This window comes from Panthera pardus, unplaced genomic scaffold, assembly GCF_024362965.1.
Source record: "Panthera pardus isolate Hobbes unplaced genomic scaffold, ASM2436296v1 HiC_scaffold_26, whole genome shotgun sequence".
Classification (NCBI taxonomy): domain Eukaryota; kingdom Metazoa; phylum Chordata; class Mammalia; order Carnivora; family Felidae; genus Panthera; species Panthera pardus.
The window spans coordinates 9,451,519-9,475,462 of NW_026526832.1; the positions used below are offsets into that span (position 1 = coordinate 9,451,519).

General features: G+C 35.7%; 1 protein-coding gene across 3 annotated transcripts in view; it reads left to right on the top strand.

Moving 5' to 3' along the window:
* SOS1 (SOS Ras/Rac guanine nucleotide exchange factor 1) overlaps nt 1–23,944 on the top strand; it is a 148,637-nt gene that overhangs the window by 63,888 nt on the left and 60,805 nt on the right. For all 3 annotated transcript variants that reach the window (XM_019446753.2, XM_019446764.2, XM_019446771.2), the window contains exons 2-6: nt 6,638–6,763; nt 13,453–13,584; nt 15,492–15,656; nt 17,811–18,020; nt 21,796–21,939. In XM_019446753.2, the coding sequence (XP_019302298.1) occupies nt 6,638–6,763; nt 13,453–13,584; nt 15,492–15,656; nt 17,811–18,020; nt 21,796–21,939 (777 nt within the window). The remainder of the gene's footprint in view (nt 1–6,637; nt 6,764–13,452; nt 13,585–15,491; nt 15,657–17,810; nt 18,021–21,795; nt 21,940–23,944) is intronic.

Consider the following 23,944-nt stretch of genomic DNA (forward strand, 5'->3'; position numbering starts at 1 on the left):
TTCTTGGCCTCTGTAATTTTTTATATGCTAGCTTTTTTAGTAACATATGTGCTGCCCTTAACACCTTCGTTCTCTGTGCACCGGTTCAAGTGTGTTTTACTTGATACTTACTTCTGATAATCCTCACACACCATTCAGCAAGGGTCACTCTTTTTTGAGGCTGGGGGTTGTCACTGTGCCTTAAATATAACTCCATATTAGCCTCATCACACTATGTTAAGTCAGTTGTGTATATTGACTGTGTGAACTGAACTCTTTGTGTCCTCTTTGTGTCCCCAGCAAATAAGAGCTTAGGAAAGGGGCGCCTGGGTAGCTCATCTGTTAAGCATGTGACTCTTGATTTCGACTGAGGTCATATCTCACCGTTCGAGGGATCGAGCCCTGTGCTGGGCTCTGTGCCGACAGCTGACAGCGTGGGGCCTGCTTGGGATTCTGTCTCTCTGCTTCTGCATTCTCCCTCTCTTAAAATAAATAAACTTAAAAAAAAAAAAAAAGCTCACGAAATTAAAAAGATTGTTACATATATGGACCTAAAGGCTAATTAACAGACTCCAAGAAATGAGAAAATATTTTTAGTCAATTTTATTTCTAGAAAAGATTTAAGTTCTCTGATTTATTTTTATCTCCTTTAATTTTTTTAAAGGTTTTGCTTTGATTTTTAAATCTATGAATGAGGGAAAATGAGGACCTGAAACATCAGATGTTGGCTAAATAATCATTGTAACATTGCAAAGAAGTTTAACAATGCAAATCTTTATTATTTGCTATGATAAAGGTTTTGAGAATACAAGATTTATTTTATATTCTCCTGTTATATTTATAAATAAAAGTAGCAGATCTGGGCTCAAGATATGACAAAATACACTCTAGAAGCCTTTCTAATTCTTCAGAGAGCCATTAGCTAGAAAAGCCTATTAAAAATTCATCAGAATTCAACATAGTGTTTTCTGGCAGTTTACCCAAGGGGCTGCTGAGTACACTTAGAGAACTCAAGTCTCAAACAACCTAGGGTTTGATACAGACCTGATCCTTGTTTTTTTCAGATTCCACAAAATCTGGCAATAAGAGCCAACAGTTGCTTCTGAATCTGTTGGAAACCACTAGAGACCAAATGAACCATCAAGAGAGATACAGGCAGTCCTTAAAGAAGGTTTAAAATTCAATGTGGCATCTTTAGTTGAATATGATGATTATACCCTAAAAGAATTCTTGTCATGATCATGTGACATTCTTATTCACGACTATGATTAATTAATTCTTCAGTGAAGTTCTTGCATTTGCTTTACTTAAGTTACCTAAAGTAATTTTCTAAGTATGTGAGGTTTTTGATATCAGTAAATAGAAGTATAAAATATAATATTTTTGAAAACTGTGTATAAGGGAAAACCCACATCTAATTTATAAACCCAATCCTAAGTACTTATTATAACTACACACACACACACACACACACACACACACACACACACACACACACACACCCTTAATGAATATCAGCTGTAGATGACTTCTGAAGGCTGTCGTAAGATTGGCAGTGTAACCTATTCTGTATGGTCTTGAATAATTTGGATCATTCGATCTATTAAATACCTTTCAGTACCGCTTAAATGGAATAGAACACTTTAGCTGTAATACTATCCCATAGAAAAGAAGTGTTTTTTATTCTGTCTGTATAGGAAATGTAATACTACTTCTGTCTGCTCATTAAAGAAATCTCCTAATAGCATCTTCCTTAAAAGAATAAAGAGCAAAGTCTGTATTTCAGAAATTGGTGTTCTGCTTGTCTTGAAGTATTTACCATTGTCCATGCTTTTCAGCCAGAGATTTTGAAGTATTCTTTTTGTTTTTAAGGAAGTAAAATAATTTATTAGTCTCTTGTACGAAGGAACCTTTTGATCCTAATTTGACAGGTTTAATATATGATGAAGGTTAATATTCAGAAACTTAGAAGAATAGTTGGCATTATGCATTATTTCTGTTTAGGCCTAATTCTTTGTGTGATTTATTTACCTAATAGGTTTTATTTGGATATTAATAACCATCAATAAATAAAACTGTTTGAATTTAAATTTCTAAAATTTTATGCATCATGCTAGGTGTCAAACTTGGCCAGCATTTGGATTATATGTGCCTGAATTGTAAGCAGTGTCAAGTTTGTTTGTCTAAAGCATAGCATTTTACCACTGTGGTTATATACAGTTCATTTGATTCTACAAAATAAACATCTATTTTAGTTTTGTCTTTGTATGTTGAACGGTTTCTGCTTTAAGGGTTTATGCTCCTGAAATCATCTAGCCTTACCACTATCCCTTTTCAACCTTAATTCCAAGAATGAAATATTTTATCCCTCTCACCCCTGCAACACCAAGGCTTTGAGTGAGTATACTCTGAATGTCGGGGATTGAGAGTGAAATGCTAAGAGAATATGATTCTATAGATAGATGAAGAAGGCCCTGCCCAGTAGGATCATCGACATCAAGCAGACAAGGGAACGTGTAATTTTAATTCATTATGACAAACTGGTAACAAAAATGTGGTATCTAGTACAAGCATTAGCAGAGTATAAGGCCCATATGAGCAGGAACTGTTTTTGGCTTAGCTCTGTGTATCCAATACCAACAAAGTCTGATATTTATAATGGGGTCAGTAAGTCATTTAAATGAATGACATTAATTCTGCCTTGGAGAGAGGCAAGAAACAAGGAAGTCTTCCTAAATGAGACGAGATCTGGGTTTTGAAAGTCAAACAGGTAGACGAGAGCGTGAATGACAGGCATGGAGAACAGTGTGAGTGAAACTGCATGCCATGTTTTAGCAAACTACAAATGGTTTGAATTGCTGCTTCAGCTTAAAGTGTAAGTTGAAGAGCAGCTGGAGAGGGACCTATATTAATGAAGAATTACGTTTCCATGGGTTTCTTTGAAAAACAAAGAACATTTTAAAAAAATAATCTGATTAATTTACACGTTCCTGAACACTTTCTAAAATGTGTTTCTGTGTACCTATACCTCAAAAGTCTTTGATATTTTAAAAAGTTAACTAAAGTGATTGCTGATTAAATATGTTCTTTTTCATTTTTTTCATTTTTTTATTTTTTAAGTAAGCTCCATGCCCACCGCGGGGCCTGAACGCACGACGCTGAGATCAAGAGTCACATGCTGTACTGCCTGAGCCAGCCAGGCGCCCCAGTATTTTCATTTTAATATTTATTATCTCCAGCATTTTAGCTATATGTTGGATTTTTCGTGAATTTGTAATTTATAAATTTTACTTTATTTGTAATTTTGAATGAGTAAAATGATTTTACCTTTTCAGATGATAGAGATTTATAGTGCTGCATTTGCATTTATTACATGACAATGTTTATTGAAGTGTGACAGCATACATCAAGCCATGTGTTCTCTGGAAGCCCGTTATGTGAATAGATACAGTTTGTGGGCATTCTCTCTGTGCTGATGGAGCCACTAGCACACTCCTCAGACTCCAGATTCGACAGTCAAGGGTTTAGTGGAAAGAACTATATGGCCCAGACACCAGGAGGCCCAGGTTCTGTATTTACAGCGTTGCTAGTTAACTGCAGGATCATGGGCATCTCCTTTTTCTCATTTGCTAAATAGAGGCGCTGAGTTAAATGACTTCTCAAGTCCCTTTTATTTCTAAAATTCTGTGGTTTTATAAATCTATAGCTATAGTTTATATGATGCTGGAGCCTTGGACAGAAATGTAACCCCAATTATAGTTACATTTTCCAGTACTACATCTTAGTGAAAACAGGGGCTTCTATATTGTCTTTTTCTAAAATATATTTCCATTTGTTAAACTGAGTTCTATGTGTGACATATAATTTTTCTTTATTTTTTCAAGTGCTTTTTAAAAAAAGATTTTATTTACTTTTAAGTAATGTCTACACTCAACCTGGGCTTGAACCTACAACCCAGAGATTGCATGCTCTACCAACTGAGCCAGCCAGGCACCCTGAGATATAGTTTTTCTTATTAAACTTTTATAGTAAGTTCCTTTTTCTCACTAAGTTATATTAGAGATTTTGGTAGGATAGATGGAGATATCTAACAAGTGATTTGAAGTGTGTGTCTAAAACTCAGGAGGCAGGGGCGCCTGGGTGGCTCAGTGGGTTAAGCATCCGACTTTGGCTGAGGTCATGATCTCACTGCTCATTCTGTGCTGACAGCTCTGGGAGCCTGCTTCAGATTCTGTCTCCGTCTCTCTGTGCCTCCCTTGCTTGTGCTTGCTCTCGTGTGCACTCTCTCCCTCTCTCTCTCTCTAAAGTATAAAATAAAATATTTAAAAAAAAAATTAAAACTCAGGAGAGAAGTCAGAACTAGGGGTAGATTTGAAGTTGTCTGCATTGGTTGTAGTTTAAAATGTGGAGGTAAAGATTACTTGGGAAAGAACAGAAGAAAAGAGCAGACAGAAAAGGCTAGAATCCACAGTTAAGAGGTGGAGGAAGCTAAGGAACTCCACAAGAAAATGGAAAAGGAGCAAAGAAATAAGAGAAGTAGGACAGGTTGTGTCACTGGTCAGAAAAGAGAATTAAAAAATGAAAAGACTTGGGGCACCTGGGTGGCTTGGTCGGTTAAACATCTAACCCTTGATTTCAGCTCAGGTCATGATCTCACAGTTGTGAGATCAAGCCCCATGTCGGGCTCTACACTGACAGCACAGAGCCTGCTTGGGATTCTGTCTCTTTCTCCTCTCTCTCTGCCCCTTCCCCATGCCACCCACGCCCCATGCTCTCTCTCAAAATAAATAAACTTTAAAAAAAAATGAAAAGACTGGACTGAGAGTCCCTCAAGAAAAGCCCACTATGTGGTGTTAGGATTCACTGATAAATGAAGATAAGTTGGTTATGAAGCTAACGGGTATCTGACAAGACAATTTAAGCCAAATGGGTGCATGCAATTCAATCAATAAAAATAAAATTTTGTAAGCAGAATCAGACCTGAACAAACTGATGGCTACCAGAGGGAAGGGGGCTCTGGGGATGGGCTAAATGGGTGAAGGGGAATGGGAGATACAGACTTCTGGTTGTGGAATGAATAATCACGGGATTATTAACAGAATAGTCCATGGTATTGTGTTAGTATTGCATGATGACAGTAACTACAATTGTGGTAAGCATAGCATAAGGTAGAGAGAAGTCGAGTCACTGTTGTTGACCTAAAACTGTTGTAACATTATGTGTCACCTGTACTCAAATAAATAAATAAAACTTTTTATCAAATTCCATCTTAAAAACAAAAAGGTGGTTTAATGTTGTTATGTGCTGAAGGGAAGTAAGTTTACAAGGTCCATTAGCTATACACATTAGAGTGTGATGGCATGGCAAATAGTAAGCCCAGAGCTGAGAAACACAAATTCTGGGGTTCTAAGTCCAAACGTTATCCGTTATTTTAACTGCACAACCATTCAGTCATCTAACAGGGTGAAGAGATTTATAAACAGATTAATCACAATCAGATTGATAATTGCTATACTGAATATGACCGGAAATGATCGGGCAAGGGATTTAAGCCTTTTGCGGCTTAGTTTCTTCACCTATAAAATAATAAAAAATTGCTTTAAACCTCATACTTGATGTAGCATTCCCCCCACAGTCCTGAATTGTGATTGCTTCTAAAATATTTTTCCTTAAAAAGTATTTTAAATTCATGTGTACGGATATATACATATCTATGTATTTTTAACACACATTCCAGAAATTGATAATATAGTACACTGTGTATAAAAATGTACCCCTACACTAAGGCTGTCATACCCTGTTCGATAATGAGGTGTAATAGGACAGATCATACTACATGCTCTTGGCCAGCGAGTATTGTGCGCTTTTCTCCCAAGAGGGCTCTGCCCTTTGGAGAGTTGACTATATTTTAAAACCTATATTGTTTGTTTCCTGGAACTGATTTTTCTGCCATTTGTTAAAAGGAATAGTTGTGACCCATAGTGAGTGACAAAGGATGCACGTAAAGGCTAGCATGCTGGTAATTAAAATGTAAATTTTACAGAAGCCAGTGGCCTGATGGGCCTCCAACCAAATGGTTGAGGAAAATGAAGGTAAAGATGATCAGACATTTATGAATGAGTGACTACCAAGTTATCTTCATAAAGCAGAGACAGTCACAGATTGTCAAAAGTGCCCATTTTGTGTCCTTTGGTATAGGGTGATTTTGTGTTCAACAAACATTTATCAAGTTTGTATTCTGTGCCCTGCACAGTGCTAGGTGCTAGTGTTACACTGGTGAATAAGAGAAATCCTTCTTGGATTTTATCATTTAGGAGGAAAGGTAGGGTTAAAACAAGGACCAGAGACCCATGGGAGGTCAATTTTGCCCAAGCAGTATGTTGAGTAAATGTTCTGGTTCTGGATGAAAACCATAGCCTCTCCCTCCTTCTCTGCATTCCCATGTCTCAGGGTAACTGTGGTTTAAAGAAAAAAATATTGAAATCTGCAGTTAGGTATCTGAACCTCCAGGAGCATGTTAATAAGCATGTATGGTATTGTGGCTGGGGAGAGATTGAGAACGAACTTCTGGGTCATCACATTTAAATCTGTACTTGCAATTCAGACCATGTGCTTGAGTATAAACCTACATTTTAATTACTTTGCTTTTTGTTTATAGGTCCAGGGGCAAGTTCATCCTACTCTTGAGTCTAGTGATGATGCTCTTCAGTATGTTGAAGAATTAATTTTGCAGTTATTAAATATGCTATGCCAAGCTCAGCCCCGAAGTGCTTCAGATGTAGAGGTATGATAAATTTTGCCTTGTATTTGCTTTATACACACACACACGCACGCACGCACACACACACACACACACACACACTGTGTACTTGTTGCAGTGTCAGTGAAAGTGTTCTGAAATGAACTTTTGTTGGCCTCAAAACACTGCCTTTATTTTGTTTTAAGTTTATTTATTTTGAGAGAGACAGAGACAGCGTGAGAAGGGGAGGGACAAAGAGAAAGGGCAAGAGGGAGAGAATCCCAAGCAGGCTCCTCATTGCCAGCGCAGAGCCCGATGCGGGGCTCGAACTCATGAACCTGTGAGATCATGACCTGAGCTGAAACCAAGAGTCGGATGCTTAACCAACTGAGCCACCCAGGCACCCCTAAACACTACTCCTTGATACTAGAATTTTACACACACACACACACACACACACACACACACACACACACACACAGTTTTAAGAGTGGAATATGTTCAAATGTTTCTTTTGTTTTTAAAGCCCACTGTCATTTAAAAACATTTTGGGGCGCCTGGGTGGCTCAGTCGGTTAAGCGTCTGACTTCAGCTCAGGTCATCATCTCACAGTCTGTGAGTTCAAGCCCTGTGTCAGGCTCTGTGCTGACAGCTCAGAGCCTGGAGCCTGCTTTGGATTCTGTGTCTCCCTCTCTCACTGCCCCTCCCCTGCTCATGCTGTGTCTCTCTCTGTCTCAAAAATAAATAAAAACATTTAGTTATCCATCTGTTGGTCTTCAGTTGTTACATGTATTTTAGATAGTAAGTGAACTCCTTCCCACCAATTGGAAGGGAAAGAAACATGTAAAAACCTAGGAAGTTCTGCAGTCTACTACAGCAGTGACCTGGCCCCTGTCTTTTTTAGGGCTTAAAGTTTGGTGGAGATACAGGAATAATGGCAATAACAGGATGTGATCCACTGTGCATAAAAGTTTTGAGGGAGACCATAAAAGGGACAAACTAATAACACAGGCCTTGGGACCTAGGGATTAGCTTCCCAGAAAAGGCATCTGAAGAAGTCAAAAGTCTGAGAAGAAAAGAAAGAAGGTTTGAAGTTCTAACTGTAGAAAATGGGAGATAGAGCTGGAAATATAAAAGTTGTCTAACAACGATAAAGAACATTTGACTTTAATGACCTTGAATGTATACTAGTACAAATCTTTGAGTTTCTCTGGCATTTCTTTTGCAGTACTCAAATGTGGGCACAAGAAAGACAGTTGGGTTGAATGGAATTTCACCATAGACATACAGTAGAATAGTAGGACAAGGAAGTGGTGGAAATTGGTAATAACAGGGCTTTACAACCTTTCAAGACACAACACACATAGAATGTAACAAAGATTTTATCTCAAACGGTGGCTGGGTAGGAGGTATATCTATCTACCCCAGGCCCTACCCTGTCCCCCAGGGGATGAGGGATTGATAATATAGGCATATCTAATGAGAAACTTCTGAAAAGAGCATCAGAGAACCTAAACTGGATAGGAGAAAAAGTGACATATAATAATGGCTGATATTTAAGTGCTTGCTGTAATAATTGTGTACTGTTCTAAACAGTTCCGTGCTTTATATTTTATTTAAAGTTTTTTAATAACCCCATGAAGATGGTGCTGTTTTCTTCTCTTACTAGAATGTAAGCTCCAAGGTTATTTTTCTTGTTTACTGCCAAATTCCTAGCATCTAGAACAATGTCTGGCACTGAGAACACACTCAGGAAATAACATGTTGAATGAATAAATGTGGAAACTGAAGCACAGAGAGGTTAGATAAATTGCCCTTGCCCAAGGTCACAGCTAATAAGTAGCGAAGTCAAGACTGTAGCCCAGAAAGTCTAAGCTTTTTGCATGTACATTACAACTCAAGTATCCTGCCAGGAGAGGACAAGTAGATTGGAAAAACATGGAGGGAATTAGGGTATTGGATTTCCCAATAAGGTTAAGAACTGATAACACTAGAATACCTGAGTGAGAGAATTAAAAGAATAGATTGGGATCAGAGACAAAGTTGTTGGAATTTAAGATTTCCTCAGTAACACAGTTACAAAGCGGGATGTGGCCATGTGATGGTGGCTGGGGTAGAAAGTCTCCAAGATGAGGTATTCAAAGAATTAAGAGGCCAGGGTATTTCATGTGTCCTTAAGGTAGACAGTAAGGTCACACAGGATCATGACAAGATTTTACATGATCCAGAAACAGCTTGGGGAATGGAAAAGATGCTAAATTTACCTTCATGCAGGTTTTGGGACAAGGGCGGTTTTTGCTCTCGAAGTCTTCAGGGGAGTTCCAGATTTCAGCTGAGGCAAAGAGATATTTGAAAACATTGAACTACAGAGGTTGTAGATGTAGAAAAGATTGTATACAATGGAATAGTAATTCACTTTGATTTCTTAAGTAATTTAAAGAAGGTTTCATACATTTTTATCCCATTTTTCCATTGAATTATAAGGTCAACTATCTTTTATTCATGATTTCCTTTAGGCACTTAATTACATTGGTCTTCAGAGTAGATCTTGAATAGAACTCGTTGCCTGACTCTTCTCATGAACAATTCCAGTTGCTCTTTTGGATCTTAGTTAGGTTCTCCCACAGTGTTTATAAAATACAGCATTCAGCCTTGTGCCTAGTGTGTTAGAGTAGGGTTATGGAACTCATCTTGCTTATTATCATTCTGATGTTAGAGGGCGTTCTAGGAATTTGCTAGTTTGATAACATTGCAAACTCAAATTCAGTTCTTTCTTGATATCTCATACTATACTGTGTTTATTTAATTTCCTTATTTTTATTAATACAGAAACTAATATATAATTTTTCCAATATTGAAGGAGATCTCCATGAATTCTTGAAAATTACTGCGTCAGTTTTTGACTTGCACAGGTTTGATCAAAATGTAGGCCCTCAAGACTCTAAATATTAATAAAGGATATTTCTTAGCTTCTTAATAGAAAACTTCTGAGATATTGAAGATATATAATTATCCAGTGCCCTGTCATGTTATTTTTAAGCGGTAACTCTGAGCCCTTAAAGTGGATGTAGCCATGTGATATACCAATGAGCTGGCTTTGGAATTGGGAAAGGTTGGGAAGAATGTATGAGTGAAATAGAAATAGCCATCAGTTGGGTAATGGGCTTTGTAATTTCAGAGTACAGTTATATACATAGTTATGTCTTTACAACAACCCTATGGAGTAGTTATTACTTTGCTTATTTTATAGATTACACACCCCTCAGAATGGTAGAACAGATTTAATTTTTTTCTTTTTTTTTTAAATAAAATGCAGGGCTTGAATTCCCAACCCTGAGTTCAAGGCCTGAGCAGACACTTAGTGGACTGAGCCACCCAGGTGCCCCTAGAACAGATTTTTAAAAAGGTGGAAACCTGGAATCTAATCATGGTCAAATACCCTTCTTCCTGTACCATTCCTGGAAGCGTATTTAGACAAAAATATAGATATATAGAGATTTTAAATGAATATAATGGTGTGTTAGATTCTTTTATCAGAAAACAATTTTTCACTTTCTTTGTTCATAAGAATTTTATATTTCTTTAATACATTTGTTTTATTTCCTTAATACATTTACAGAGCCTTTTTTTTTTTTTTAAGTCATAAGGGTCATGAATTTTATAAGCCCTTCAAATAAATTTTGAGGTAAGAGATAATTCATCAAAGTTTTTTTAAAAATTTGAGGCCCATATTAAAAACCGTACTTAAAACAAAAAGACCTGCGTTTGGCTTTGTGCAGATAGCTTAGAGCCTGGAATCTGCTTCGAATTCTGTGTCTCCCTCTCTCTGCCCCTCCCCTGCTCATGCTCTGTGTCTGTCTGTCTGTCTCTCTGTCTCTCTGTCTCTCTCTCTCTCTCTCTCTCTCTCAAGAATAAATAAACATTTAAAAAAATAGATCAGTCTGAATTAATGCAATATATAAAATTTCTGTCTTTCTAAAGAATACGTTTTGATTAAAGTATAAACATAATTCAAAGTAGAGTAGCAATTCTTCCTTAATACTTGGCCCCAAGGGGATTTATTTTAATGAAAAACTAAAAGTGGGTTTTAGTTGCCCTATAGTTTTAGGAATATAGATACTTTGAAAGTGCTTGAAAACTGATGGACTATATATGTATCTATACTATGTTAATTGAATATTATGTTATTTAATCTTGCTTATGTTAATTGAAAAGTTTTGAGAAATTGTACTAAAGATTGTGAATGAACTATCAGAGTCCAAATGAAAGGGATTTCGTTTTACTGACGTAGCCAAAATTCAACAATCCATGCCACCAGTATTTGAGTATTGCTATCTGTCAGGCAGTGTTCCCGATGAATAAAGAAGCATTTATATGAGTGCTCTGGGAATGTAGAGGAGGGATATGTATTGTTTGTTTCTGTCTTTTCACGATAATTTTTCATGTTAGAAGATAGTGTATAAAAATTGCTCCAATCCGGTTCATTCTCCCTCATTTTCTGTATTTAAGCTTTATAAAAAAAATAGAAGAAAAAACTAATAGTATTTTTTTCTGTTCTGTGTTCCTGGTAAAGTATATTCTTTGTTAAATTTATTTTTTTTCTTTATTTAATTTATTAAGTCTTGTCTTTCCATAATTATACTTGTTCTTTCTCTGGGAAGGGATTGCTATTCTATTTTCTTTTTCTTCCACCTCAACCCCTGCCTCCATTTTGCCTATGTAATTCTACCAGTGACTTTTTTTCCAAAGACCTATGTGAAATATGTTTAAGAATTGTTGTATTGAGTTCAACGTCTTTTCTCTTATACTTTCACTACCATACACCAGTGCTTTTTAGACTCTAGGTCAGGACCCATCAGTAAGTCATAAAATCACATTATGCATTGCCCAACTAACTTTTTTTTTTTTTTAATTTTTTTAAATGTTTATTTATTTTTGAGAGAGAGAGAGACAGAGCACGAGCAGGGGAGGAGCAGAGAGAGAAGGAGACACAGAATCTGAAACAGGCTCCAGGCTCTGAGCTGTCAGCACAGAACCCGACGCGGGGCTCGAACTCACAAACCATGAGATCATGACCTGAGCCGAAGCCAGACGCTCAACCGACTGAGCCACCCAGGCGCCCCAAACTTTTTTAATGCATAGAAAATATCGGTATAATATCAGCGTGTAATAAGGGCAGGTTTTGTTTTATGAACTTTGTTTAGTATGTGTATGATGTGTAAGGATGCAATGAGATGTATTAAGAATTTATTATTTCTTACTGTGAGTTGAGGTTAGAAGGAAGGAAGAGAGGGAGGGAGGGAGGGAGGGAGGGAAAGAGGTGAGGGGAAAGAAAATAGCAGCACAGGGCCATACCATTATAAGATTTGTACCATGGTTAACCACAGGTTAAACCCATCACTGAAATTTTTAATTCCAAGCCATAGTTAAGTTAGTCCTAAATCTCTTTAATTGTCATTTTTGGATTAGCAAATCTAGTATTGACTGGGAGAAAGGAAAAGAATTTTAGCCTTGGATGTTGCTTTCCACCTTGTCCTCCTTTTCTTTTCTCCTTTTTTACCTTCCAAACTCCCCCAATATTTTGGACCTTTGTATTATCTGTATAGTGTCCTGGCAGATAGCTTTTTAACTAGGCATTTCAATAAATTTGTAAACTCCATTTATAACTACAATAATTTCTTTCAACATACCTCCAGTTCCATTAATTAGAATTGAAACGATCACTTCTTAACTTTGGCAGCTGATTTAGCCTCAAACCTAGATGAAGAGAAAATTTACTTAACTTGAATGGGCTAAACTATTCTCACTTTATAAATTTGTTCTTAAGATGTCCTAAAATCAACATGTTTTCCCTCCAAAGTGTCATGTGACAGTCTCTTTTTTTATTTTTCATTTTAATAGCAACTGACAAAACTTTTTATTTAGGTTTATAATCAGGAGTGACATTTAATTTTATCTAATAGTTTTTACAAACTAGTTATCTACATGGGTTTAAATTATGTTAATAGCGACCTCTACTGGTTTTCACTGTGGTATCCTGAAAGAGTCACTTTTGCTTGAAGTGAACTACATTAGTTTATTAAAGTAGGAAAATTCAGCTTTTACATTAACATGAGTTTCTTCACTTTCAATGGAAATGCTAACCAAGTAAGTGCTAGAAATTAAAGAGAAGTATTTTGTAAAAATTAATGACTTATAGAGGGTTCAAACTCTAATGATGAACTACGGTGTATAAAAATTGCTGTTACCAGTGTAAACCCTTGTTTTCCATGATCTGTAAATAGTTTTGAAGTCAAGTACTTTTGCATGATGAATAAAGAAAAAATTTCTTAGAGGTTTCAAGTGCAAAATGCTACTTGAGGTTGTAATTGGTATTATTAAAAGGTCAAATGAATGAAAATTAGATTTAGATACTTGCTTCTTGAGCTTAGGTCTTGTTGAGATTTTATATGTTTATTCTAATCATTCTTGTCATTAGCTTTATCACAGTTAAGTTGAAATCCTGAATGTGATTTTCTCCCCTAGATAATACAAAGAATGTTTAATCTCTTAATTGTCTAATTAAGAAACTAATCCATTGACAGTAGAGTTTTCTCTTAAGTATGGTTGTAGTATAAATTATAGCACATGTGAAAAGCCTGCTTTTGGTATTCTTTGATTTTTAAAGTAAATTATAAGTGAAGAGCACTATTTAATATATTTGTTGCTTAGTTGTTATTTTCCTATTTTCCAAGGAACGTGTTCAAAAAAGTTTCCCTCATCCAATTGATAAGTGGGCAATAGCTGATGCCCAATCGGCTATTGAAAAGAGGAAGCGAAGAAACCCTTTATCTCTCCCAGTAGAAAAAATTCATCCTTTATTAAAGGTAAAGCTGAAATACTACCTTCTTGCCTTTTAAAAGCAAAATAAAACCCATCGTTTTCAAACACTCAGCATATATTTTATGGATAATAGTCAATTGAAGAGTAAAATTCTCTCATTTTAATTTTTCCAGAAGTTCATGTCACGGGGAGGGATGATATGACAATAGGGAAATATAAGTTGGGCAACATGATTTAAAGTAATTTCATACCGACAAAAATATGCAAATTGAAGGGACTAAGAAAAGTTATAATTGTGGATTTCGTTCAGCTCTGGTGTTACTAGTACCTCAAAGAGAATTTATAAAACTCCTTTCTTATTGGTTAGACCTAAGTGTCCCTACACATCCTTCAAATCTTAATCCTTCACGTTGTTAGATGTGTAGGGACCTCTGTGAGTCTGCCACAGGGCTATGTGTAATTTCTGAGCAAAAATTGTCTAAAGATTACCTAAACTACCCAGTCCCACTTCTCATTTAAATCAGTCAGCTGAATCTCTCCAGAGCTAGTAGAAAGAATAATTGTTGGAAATGCTAATAATCCTGTTTCTATTTATTTAATAAGATTAACAAACTATAGATTAACTCTCACGTCAAAAATATAGGTATTATAGTAATTAAAACCTTAATACTTATGATACCGATAATTTTTATGTACTATAATACAAGCAAAATGTTAATGCTTTTGCGTACATTACCTCTAAACTTTATTACTCAACAAAGTTATTATTGTCATCCCCAGTTTGTAGACGAGGTGACTGAGGCAAAAATGGATTAAGTAACTTTTAGTCCATGTTCACAGGGCTCCAAGTGATGGTGTTAGGGAATTCAGGTCTGTTTGATCTCGTCCAAGACTTAAGATTTAAGACTAAACACTTGGATTATGTTTAAGACTGTCAAAGGTTATGTTTTGTACTCGGGTTGTTGGAATAGAAATATCTGTCTGTATTTTACTGGTCTGAGGAAATAAGTGCAAGCTATAGAGAATTACTAAACTACTAGTAATTACATACTTCTGTATAATTCTCTTTTCCTAATTTTTACTAGCCATACATTGAATTTTATTCTGAGAGAATTAACACATTGAGGTATGTGCCTGCTGTGTCAGTAATGATCCTGAACTTTGAATTTTATGATCTAATTGCAGATACCATTTCAGTTTATTAATAAATCTTTATCACTATAGCCATTTCATAGTTTTTACATATCTTTAAAGGTAAATGCCACCTGCCGCCAACTTATAAGTAAACTTCGTGTTTCAAAGGTTTTTTTTAAATAGGATTGTTTAGAAAATAGAATTTGTTTCCCTGTAGCAACTGGTCAGCCCCACAAAAGCCCATACCTTCTTTGAAATCTAATAATACTATTTAACATGTTCTTAGTAACCACTGTTGTTCAGTAGAACATAGCATAAATTTTTTCGCATTGAAACAGTACAAATACCAGAAATGCGCCACCAGGGTTTTGGGATCCCAGATTCCTTTGGAATGAAGAACAGAGGTATAAGGCTAGTGTACATATTCCCAGATATCAATAATACATTAACTTTTGTTCTGAATAAAGAAAAAACCTCTTTTGTCATAGTTAATTCCAGGTATTCTGAATTAGGTAAAGTGAGCATTTCTCCTGTCCCCCAAACTGGGGCTTCCCTTCTTAAGTTAAGGATGATCTATTTAGTAATCTGTACTTATTAAGTATTTTACATAATCGTAGGTAATTTTGCTCTACCTACATTTCCAAATAGCAATATGTATATTATTCATAGATGAACCACTTACAACGAAATGTTGTTGATAATCACAGGCCTCAGTAAAAGTTAAGCTAAATTGTATACATGTTTTTTTAAATTTTTAATCAGTGTGTCAAATTTATAGTATCTGATTTTTAAACATGTTTTTCTTTTAATTTTTCAGGAGGTCCTAGGTTATAAAATTGACCACCAGGTTTCTGTTTACATAGTAGCAGTATTAGAATACATTTCTGCAGACATTTTAAAGCTGGTGGGGAATTATGTACGAAATATACGGCATTATGAAATTACAAAACAAGATATTAAAGTGGCAATGTGTGCTGATAAGGTAGGATACCGATCTTCTGTATGTCTTGTTCTTAAGTTTTTATTCCTGATTTATTGGATGCTAACATACTGTTCAGATAATAAAATTATATATTATGTGTTAGGGTATATTTCCAGTAGTCTAATAGCAACTACACAAGATATCACTTTATGGAAATAGAGTATTATATATATAGTATTAAATCATGTTTATTTTTAAAAATGTTTTATTTATTTATTTTGAGAGAGAGAGAGAGAGTGAGCGAACCTGTGAGTGGGGGAGGGGCAGAGAAAGAGAATCTCAAGCAGGCTCTGCACTGTCATCATAGAGCCTGACCTGGGGCTCGATCTCACAGACCATGAGATCATGACTTGAACCGAAATCAAGAGTCAGATGTTTAATTGACTGAGCCACCCAGCTGCCTGTAAACTGTGTTTAAAAATGTCATGCAGTTTTTCTTTTATGTGTTCCTGCAAGTAGAGTAAATGATAGTAATAATCTCTTATTAGTGAAATTCTTTAAATTATTTAGATTGGAATACTTAGAAGATGATGAACTTTGAAAAAACATTTTTTTTTTTTTAACATTTATTTATTTTTGAGACAGGGAGAGACAGAGCATGAACGGGGGAGGGTCAGAGAGAAAGAGGGAGACACAGAATCTGAAACAGGCTCCAGGCTCTGAGTGGTCAGCACAGAGCCCGACGCGGGGCTCGAACTCACAGACCGCGAGATCGTGACCTGAGCCGAAGTCGGACGCTCAACCGACTGAGCCACCCAGGCGCCCCGAAAAAAAATTTTGAAAATGTAAAAATACTAAACTCTTGAGGGCTTTATTTCAACACCTAACTCTCTTTAGATACTACTTCTGTGGTTTTATTATAAAAATATTAAGAACAAACATTGGGGCACCTGGGTAGCTCAGTCGATTAGGTGTCTGACTCTCGATCTTGGGGTCATGAGTGCAAGTCCTGCGTTGGGCTCCACGATGTGTGTGGAGCCTACTAAAAATAAAAAGAGCAAACATTATTGAAGTTAAGCATATATGTAATTTATTTCCTTTCGTCTTTGTGGTACCCCTGTAAGGTAGGTGCTCTTTATAAAAGGGAAACTGAAGTTTAGAGAGATACAGAAATTGACCCAGAACTTACTAAGAAGTTTCAAAACCTGGACTCAAACTCTAGATCTCATTCTAAAGCTCTTAGTTATTACTCTAGATTGCCTCAATATTTTCATTTTATGAAAATGACTTTTCAGAAAAGAAAATATTTTCGGATGAGCATTTTGTTCCATTTTTTCCTCACTATACTCTTATTGATTTGGACTATTCTCTCTGATTACTAAATCCACTTAATTATGTTCTAGTGTTTATTTTGTCTTTTAGAATGTGAACATATAGAGTAAAAATCACCTGATCTGAGGAAGGGTCTCAAATGTATTGACATTTTTAAATGAATAACTATTTGGTTTTTAAAATATTTTTCAATGAATATAAAATATTTGTTACCTTTTAAATCAGATAAGTAAAATATTTTTTAGTACATACTATGAGCTTACACAGAGAGGAGATGCAAAAGAAATATAAAACAAGGCTGCAGAGTTGATGAAGGGAAATTTACATTTGTGAAACAAGCACAGAGTAATACAAGATAAAATATTTCATCATGTTGTAGAGATAATGATGTCAAAATTTATAGAAGGGGAAAGGTGAGATTTAGTAAGAGAATAATAATAGGCTTCTTGGAAGAAGCAGGACTAGTTTTGATCAGTTTCCAACAAACGTAGTCAAGGAGGCCAATTAGCAGACTGTGAATTATTCAGATACAGGGCAGTGAGGCCCTGGAATGAGGTGGTGATGACAAGGGTATGAAACAGAGGAAACTAAGGGAAGTCTAAGACAAGATTTGGGAACAAATTTGAACTAATAGGTTAACAAGAGAGACAGACAGGTAGCAGTATTAACAGAGAGCTTGGAGGAGGCAGTTTGTGATATTAGATGTAGAATTCTGTTTGTAGAGAAAATATGCAGGAAGCAGTGGCAATATAGCCAAGAAGAGATTATTGTGTTTCTGCTTTTTATCACTTATGAACTGTATTCAAAGAGCAACTTAGGGTGCTTATCTTTAACTACAGATTCATATTTCACTGTACTTTTTTTGTATCTCTGACTATGTAGGTATTGATGGATATGTTTCATCAAGATGTAGAAGATATAAATATATTATCTTTAACCGATGAAGAGCCTTCCACCTCAGGAGAGCAAACTTACTATGATTTGGTAAAAGCATTTATGGCAGAAATTCGACAGTACATAAGGGAACTAAATTTAATTATAAAAGTTTTTAGAGAGCCCTTTGTCTCCAATTCAAAATTATTTTCAGCTAATGTAAGTATTGTTGTATACACATATATCATTGTACGTGTTAATTTTACGTGATCCCTTAAATTTGAATTTGTGTAGTTTATGATTGCTAATTTGTTATAACTTTTTAAGCTGTGTGATTTAATTCATAGTGACTATGATCTCAGAGTTGCTACAACAGTTTCAATAAATTCAACATCAAAAATTAAAAGACCAAATCTAAACTAGACTGAACTATAAGTGCAAGTGAATTCAGTTTTCCATGTACTCCAAGGAATAAAGCCTCTTGTTAAAGTGGAAGATTTTTTTGTTTATTTTGACTCATTTGAGTCATTCAACTAATACTTCATCAGTACTGCCTGTATAAACTGTTAGGCACCATACAGTACTTGGCAGTGAGGATTCAGAGATGAGTAGGAAACAATTCCTTACCTCAAATTGAGTCTAGTCAAGATGGAAATGTAAACTTGATGTTAAATTGCAACACAGTACGGTAATTACCATAATAGAAGTGCGACGACAATATTTTGGGGAGCAAAGAGAGGGAGCCAATAACATTGAAAATTAGAGAAGGGATTACTGATCTTACAATAGCAATCAAACCAACCTAACTGAATCCTGGGAAAATGCTGAATGCTGAGAACAGTTGAGATTGTCTAAGGGGGCTGCATTCGTAGATTGTCTAAGGTAGAACTCTAGGCATGGGTGACTGATAGAAAAGCAGTGCTCACTACAGAAGCTGGCACTGGGGCTCAAGTTACGGCAATGAGTGAATGTTAAAAGTTAACAGGAGTGGTTTATGAGTTGCACAAACCTTTAAGTATAGTAAAAAAGACATTGAATTGTTGACTTTAAATGGATAAATTACATGGTATGTAAATTTTACCTTAATAAAGTTGTTTTGAAAAATAAAGGAGTAAAGAATAGGTAAAGATTTCTTAGGACACAAAAATCAAGAACCATAAAGTAAAAAATTAATGAATTGGATTTCATTAAGATGAAAAACTTTTGTTCTTCTAAAGACACTGTCTCAGAAATAAAAATGTAAGCCACGGATTGGTAGAACCTATTTGAAATACATATACCTAATAAAAGACTTGAACCCATAATATATAAAGGACTTAGACAATTCAATAATTAGAATAACAGCCTGACAATTTTAAGTGGGCAGAAAATTTACACACTTTATAAGAGAAGCTATTCCAGTGACCAAAAAGCACATTGAAAGATGCTCAACATCCATAGCCCTCAGGGTTATGCAAGTTAAGACCACAATGAGATACTACTACAAACTCATTAGAACGGCTGTAATTAAAAAGTGACATTACCAAATGTCGAAAAGAGTGTGAAGCAACTGCTTGTGGGAATGTAAAATTCCCTCGTTGCTTGTAAGAATGTAATCTGGTACAAATACTTAGGAAAAGAGGTTGGCCGTTGGTGTAACATTACACATAAACTAGCCATACTGCCTGCAATTCCACTCCTAGGTTTTTACCCAGAAGAAATGAAAACATGTCCACACAAAACTTGTTTGTGAATGTTCATAGCAGCTTTATCTGTAATGGCCCCAAACTGGAAACAACCCAAATATCCATCAACAGGTAAATGGATATACAAATTGTGGTATGTCCATACGTATGGAATACTACTCAGAATTAAAAGGAATGAAGTAGTTATATAAGCAACATGGATGCATCTCAAAAACGTAACCTAAGAAACTAAACAAATATGATTATGTATGATTCCATTTGTTTAATATTGTAGAATTCTAATCTGTAGTGACAGAAGGCAGATTGCTGGTTTCCTGGGGGCAATAGAGGTGATTAATGGGGATTGAGCATAAGGAAACTTCTCAAGGTAATAAAAGTGTTTTATATCTTGACAGTGGTGACAGTTATAAGAGTAAATACCATCATAAAATCTCATCTAAAAGTACATCAAAATAGGTATATCTTATTGCATATGAATCCTACTTCAAAGTTGATTTGACAAAAAAATATAGTCAATAATAAAGATAATCAAATAAAAAAAGTAACTGAACAAATGCAAATGAGTATTTGTTTTTCAATTACCTAGACGTTTTTCTAAAAGTTAAGATTGACAATCTTGTATGTAAGGGTTGTATGTAAGGGTTTGACCAAATTGTTACTCCCATACACTGCTTATGGGAGGGTAGACCAGTGGACTGTTTTAAAGAAAATATCCATTGGCATTTCAAGTGTGTAACCCCATGACAGAAGCCCATCCAGGAATCTGACCTACAGAACATCGTAAGTCACCCAGTGTTGAATTGAGCATTCTTGTATCGTGTCTACTTGTAACAAAAATGAGATAACAAAGGAATAGAATGAAGACATGAAGTAAAAGGGGACTGTCTGGACTCATGGGGGTTTTTTCTGTCACTACTGGTAGAACAAGAGCTGGGCATCCCATGAGAAAGCCCAGGTAAGAGAAGCGCTGAGGCAGTTGGGAGGTTTGTGTAAGCACTTGTGCTCCATACCAAAGTAGGGTGGCTGTGTTGAAGGAAAGCGCCGTATGACTGAATGGCTACCTGAACTAGCCATTTTCTTCATGAAACACTACTTTTACCTGAAAGAACAACTGACAGGTCTGTAGTTATTTAGACTTGTGTGTTTGGCAGACATTTCTCAAAAATGAATGAAATGGGGGAATAAAACGAACAAACCTGTCACTTCAAGGAGAGTGGCAATATTTGTTGACAGTGATAAAATTTGAGCTTCCAAATGAAATAAAATTTTGGAAAATTTGTATCTACTCCCAAGATCGGTGGTGATACTAATAGGTTTGGTCTTTTAATATTCTATAGTTAAATGTGTTAACATTTGGAAAATCTGCAAAATTCAATGGACCACTGTTTTCCAAGTGACCAAATTCATAATGCTACGAAAACACACATAGGTAAAGAATCCTTTCAAAATTTAAGATAGCCCGATGGATTTTGATGTAACAGTACAAAATTGATGTGGTTTCAGATTCCGCTTGCAACTAACCTTTAAGAAACTATCATTTGTTGATTTGGGGCATACTAGCATGAAAGGGTGTTCACTCCATTTATATGAAACGTCCAGAATAGGCAAATCCAGGGAGATAGAAAGTAGATTAGTGGTGGCCACCCCCTGGGCAGAAAAGAAGAATGGAGGATGCTGCTAATGGACATAAATAGACCTTCTCTTTGAGGTGACAAAGATATTCTGGAATTTTATACTGGCGATAATTGAACAGCTCTGAATACGTGAAAACCATTGAATAGTGCAATTTAAAAGGGTGAATTTTATGGCATGTGACTTACATCTCAATAAAGAAACTGTACTGAAAAAGAAAAGAATATCTACAATTATTTGAGTAGACAATTAAAATATTCCTCCCTTTCCAACTACCTATCTGTGTAAAGCTAGATTTTCTTTGTATGCTTTAACCAAAACAATGTCTCACAACAGATTAAATACATATATATGAAAATCGAGCTACCTTCTATTAAGTCTATTAGAGATTTGCAAAAATGTAAAAAAGTGCCAGTCTTCTCACTGTTTTAAGGAATTAACAGTTTTCAAAAAAGTGCTATATATTGAGAACCACTGACCTTAAAGAAATATATTTGCAAATTGTACACCTTTGCAAAAAGAATTCTTGAGCTGTCTTTTGCTTACGTTTCTAAGTTGTTAAAATTTCTCACTGTATTTGTCATGTTAAATTTTATGATTATAAAATGACTTATTGGCTTAAAATTTGTTTTTTATTCTATAGCCTAACTGAATTAATATGTTTTTCCTCCCGACAGGACGTAGAAAATATATTTAGTCGTATAGTAGATATACATGAACTTAGTGTAAAATTACTGGGCCATATAGAAGATACTGTGGAAATGACTGATGAAGGTAGTCCCCATCCCTTAGTAGGAAGCTGCTTTGAAGACTTAGCAGAGGTAAGTACTTTAATTATACACCCAAAAAAGTCCATATAAAAGCCCTACATTGCATTAAAATTGGAGTCTTAATTCATGTTTCCAGCTAAAATCATAGATATTAACTGATGACCACTCAGCTATATTGCCTGTTCCTCATAGGGTCATTGTCAACATTTGTTTCTATTGTCTTATGAAACCCACAAAAAAGTAGTCTCTTATCCATTATGAAAAAGGAGATCCCACCAAGGAGAGGCATTTACAGCTGACACTCAATCATCTGTCTTATATAGCAAAGCTAAGAAAAGTCCATGAATGCCCTGTCAGTGAAGAAGCCATGGAACTTGGATCTGAGGTTAGACTACTTGTGTTCTGGTCTAAATTCTGCTACTTACTAGTTGTATGTGACTGTGGGCAATTTATCTCAAATCTTTAAACCTCCATTTATATATATATATAAAATAGAGATAATAGTAGGGCTCAGGATTTTTGTGAAAATTAAAATAACCTACCTAAAATATTTAGCTAACCACCTTCACACAGTAAGCTATTCAATATATGATAACTATACGTTATAATTTGGAATAGTAGGAGTGAAGTGAATAGGAAAATCAGGTCTAGGACCTAGATGATTCAAATGCTGTGGGGGTGGAAAAATAGTGACCCTCTCCTTGGGTATTCAAATGCTACAGTATATGAGTTAGTCCTAATAAGTTCGCATTGGTAGTCATTCTGAAATTTTTAGCTCTTCCTTTGTTCTTACTCTAAAATCCACAAACACAGAGTTGAGTTTGTAAAATAAAAAATTTAAGATTTTCAGGCAGAATAGCTTAAGCTTCACTAACAGCCCCTCTACTCTTGCTTCAAACACATAGAAGTCATAGAGTATATTTTTTTTTAAAAAAAAGGAATATATATATATATGGGGTGCCCAGGTGCCTCAGTCAGTTTAGTATCTGACTCTTGGTTTCAGCTCAGGTCATGATCCCAGGATCATTGGATCGAGCCTCGTGTTGGGCTCCTCACTGAGTGTGGATCCTGCTTGAGATTCTCTCTCTCCCTCCCTCCCCCTCTGCTCCTCTTCCCCACTGTGTGCTCTCTCTCTCTCAAAAATAAATAAATAGATATTTTTTATAAACTTAAAAAGAAGGAATATGCATAACTGGACTAAAAAATAAGATCAGTAGTAGAGTAGAAATAGAGTAGGCATTCAAGGTAATGATCTCTGGTAGCTGAGTGTTCAACTCTTAAGGATAATGAAGATTAAATGTGCTCCATGAAAGTGAGCAAGATTTCTTGTTTCAAGACCCTGATTGTAAGAGGATGCCAGAGAAATCTGTCAATTTCCTGCCTGCAAAGTTTTATAGAAAGTTGTAGACTTGAGGTGGGGGAACAGAAACACTACCTTATAACAAATATACTTTAAAACTTAACAAATTATCCCACAATATTAAGCCAATGTGACTACAGAGCCTGAGACCCAAAAATCACAGAACAGGTTCTGGTCTGAAAGAATGATCATAAAGAGATGGGAGAGAAAAAAAGGAAACCAAACATTAGAAGCCTCCCCCTAAGAAATCTCTAATATGCAATTCCAAAATACAGGACAAATAATAATGCTTAGTGTGATATCTAACAAAATCAACAATTAGGAAAAAAATCATTCCAGATGAAATTAATTTTGTGCAATAGACATATGAAGACTTTAAAAGAAGTTTAGGAGGCTCAAAGAGATAAATGAAGAAATATTTATAAATAAGACATTGTGAAGCAAAAATAAGTGGAGGGAAAATAAGAACAGGTAGCTATCAAAAGAAACAATTAGGGGCTCCTGGGTGGCTCAGTCGGTTAAGGGTTCGACTCTTGATCTCAGCTCAGGTCTTGCTTGATCTTAGGGTCATGAGTTCAAGCCCTGCTTTGGGATCTGTGCTGGGCGTGAAGCCTACTTAAAAAGGGACGTGGGTGTATGCCTGGGTGGCTCAGTTGGTTAAGCATCTGGCTTTGCCTCAGATTATGATCTCACAGT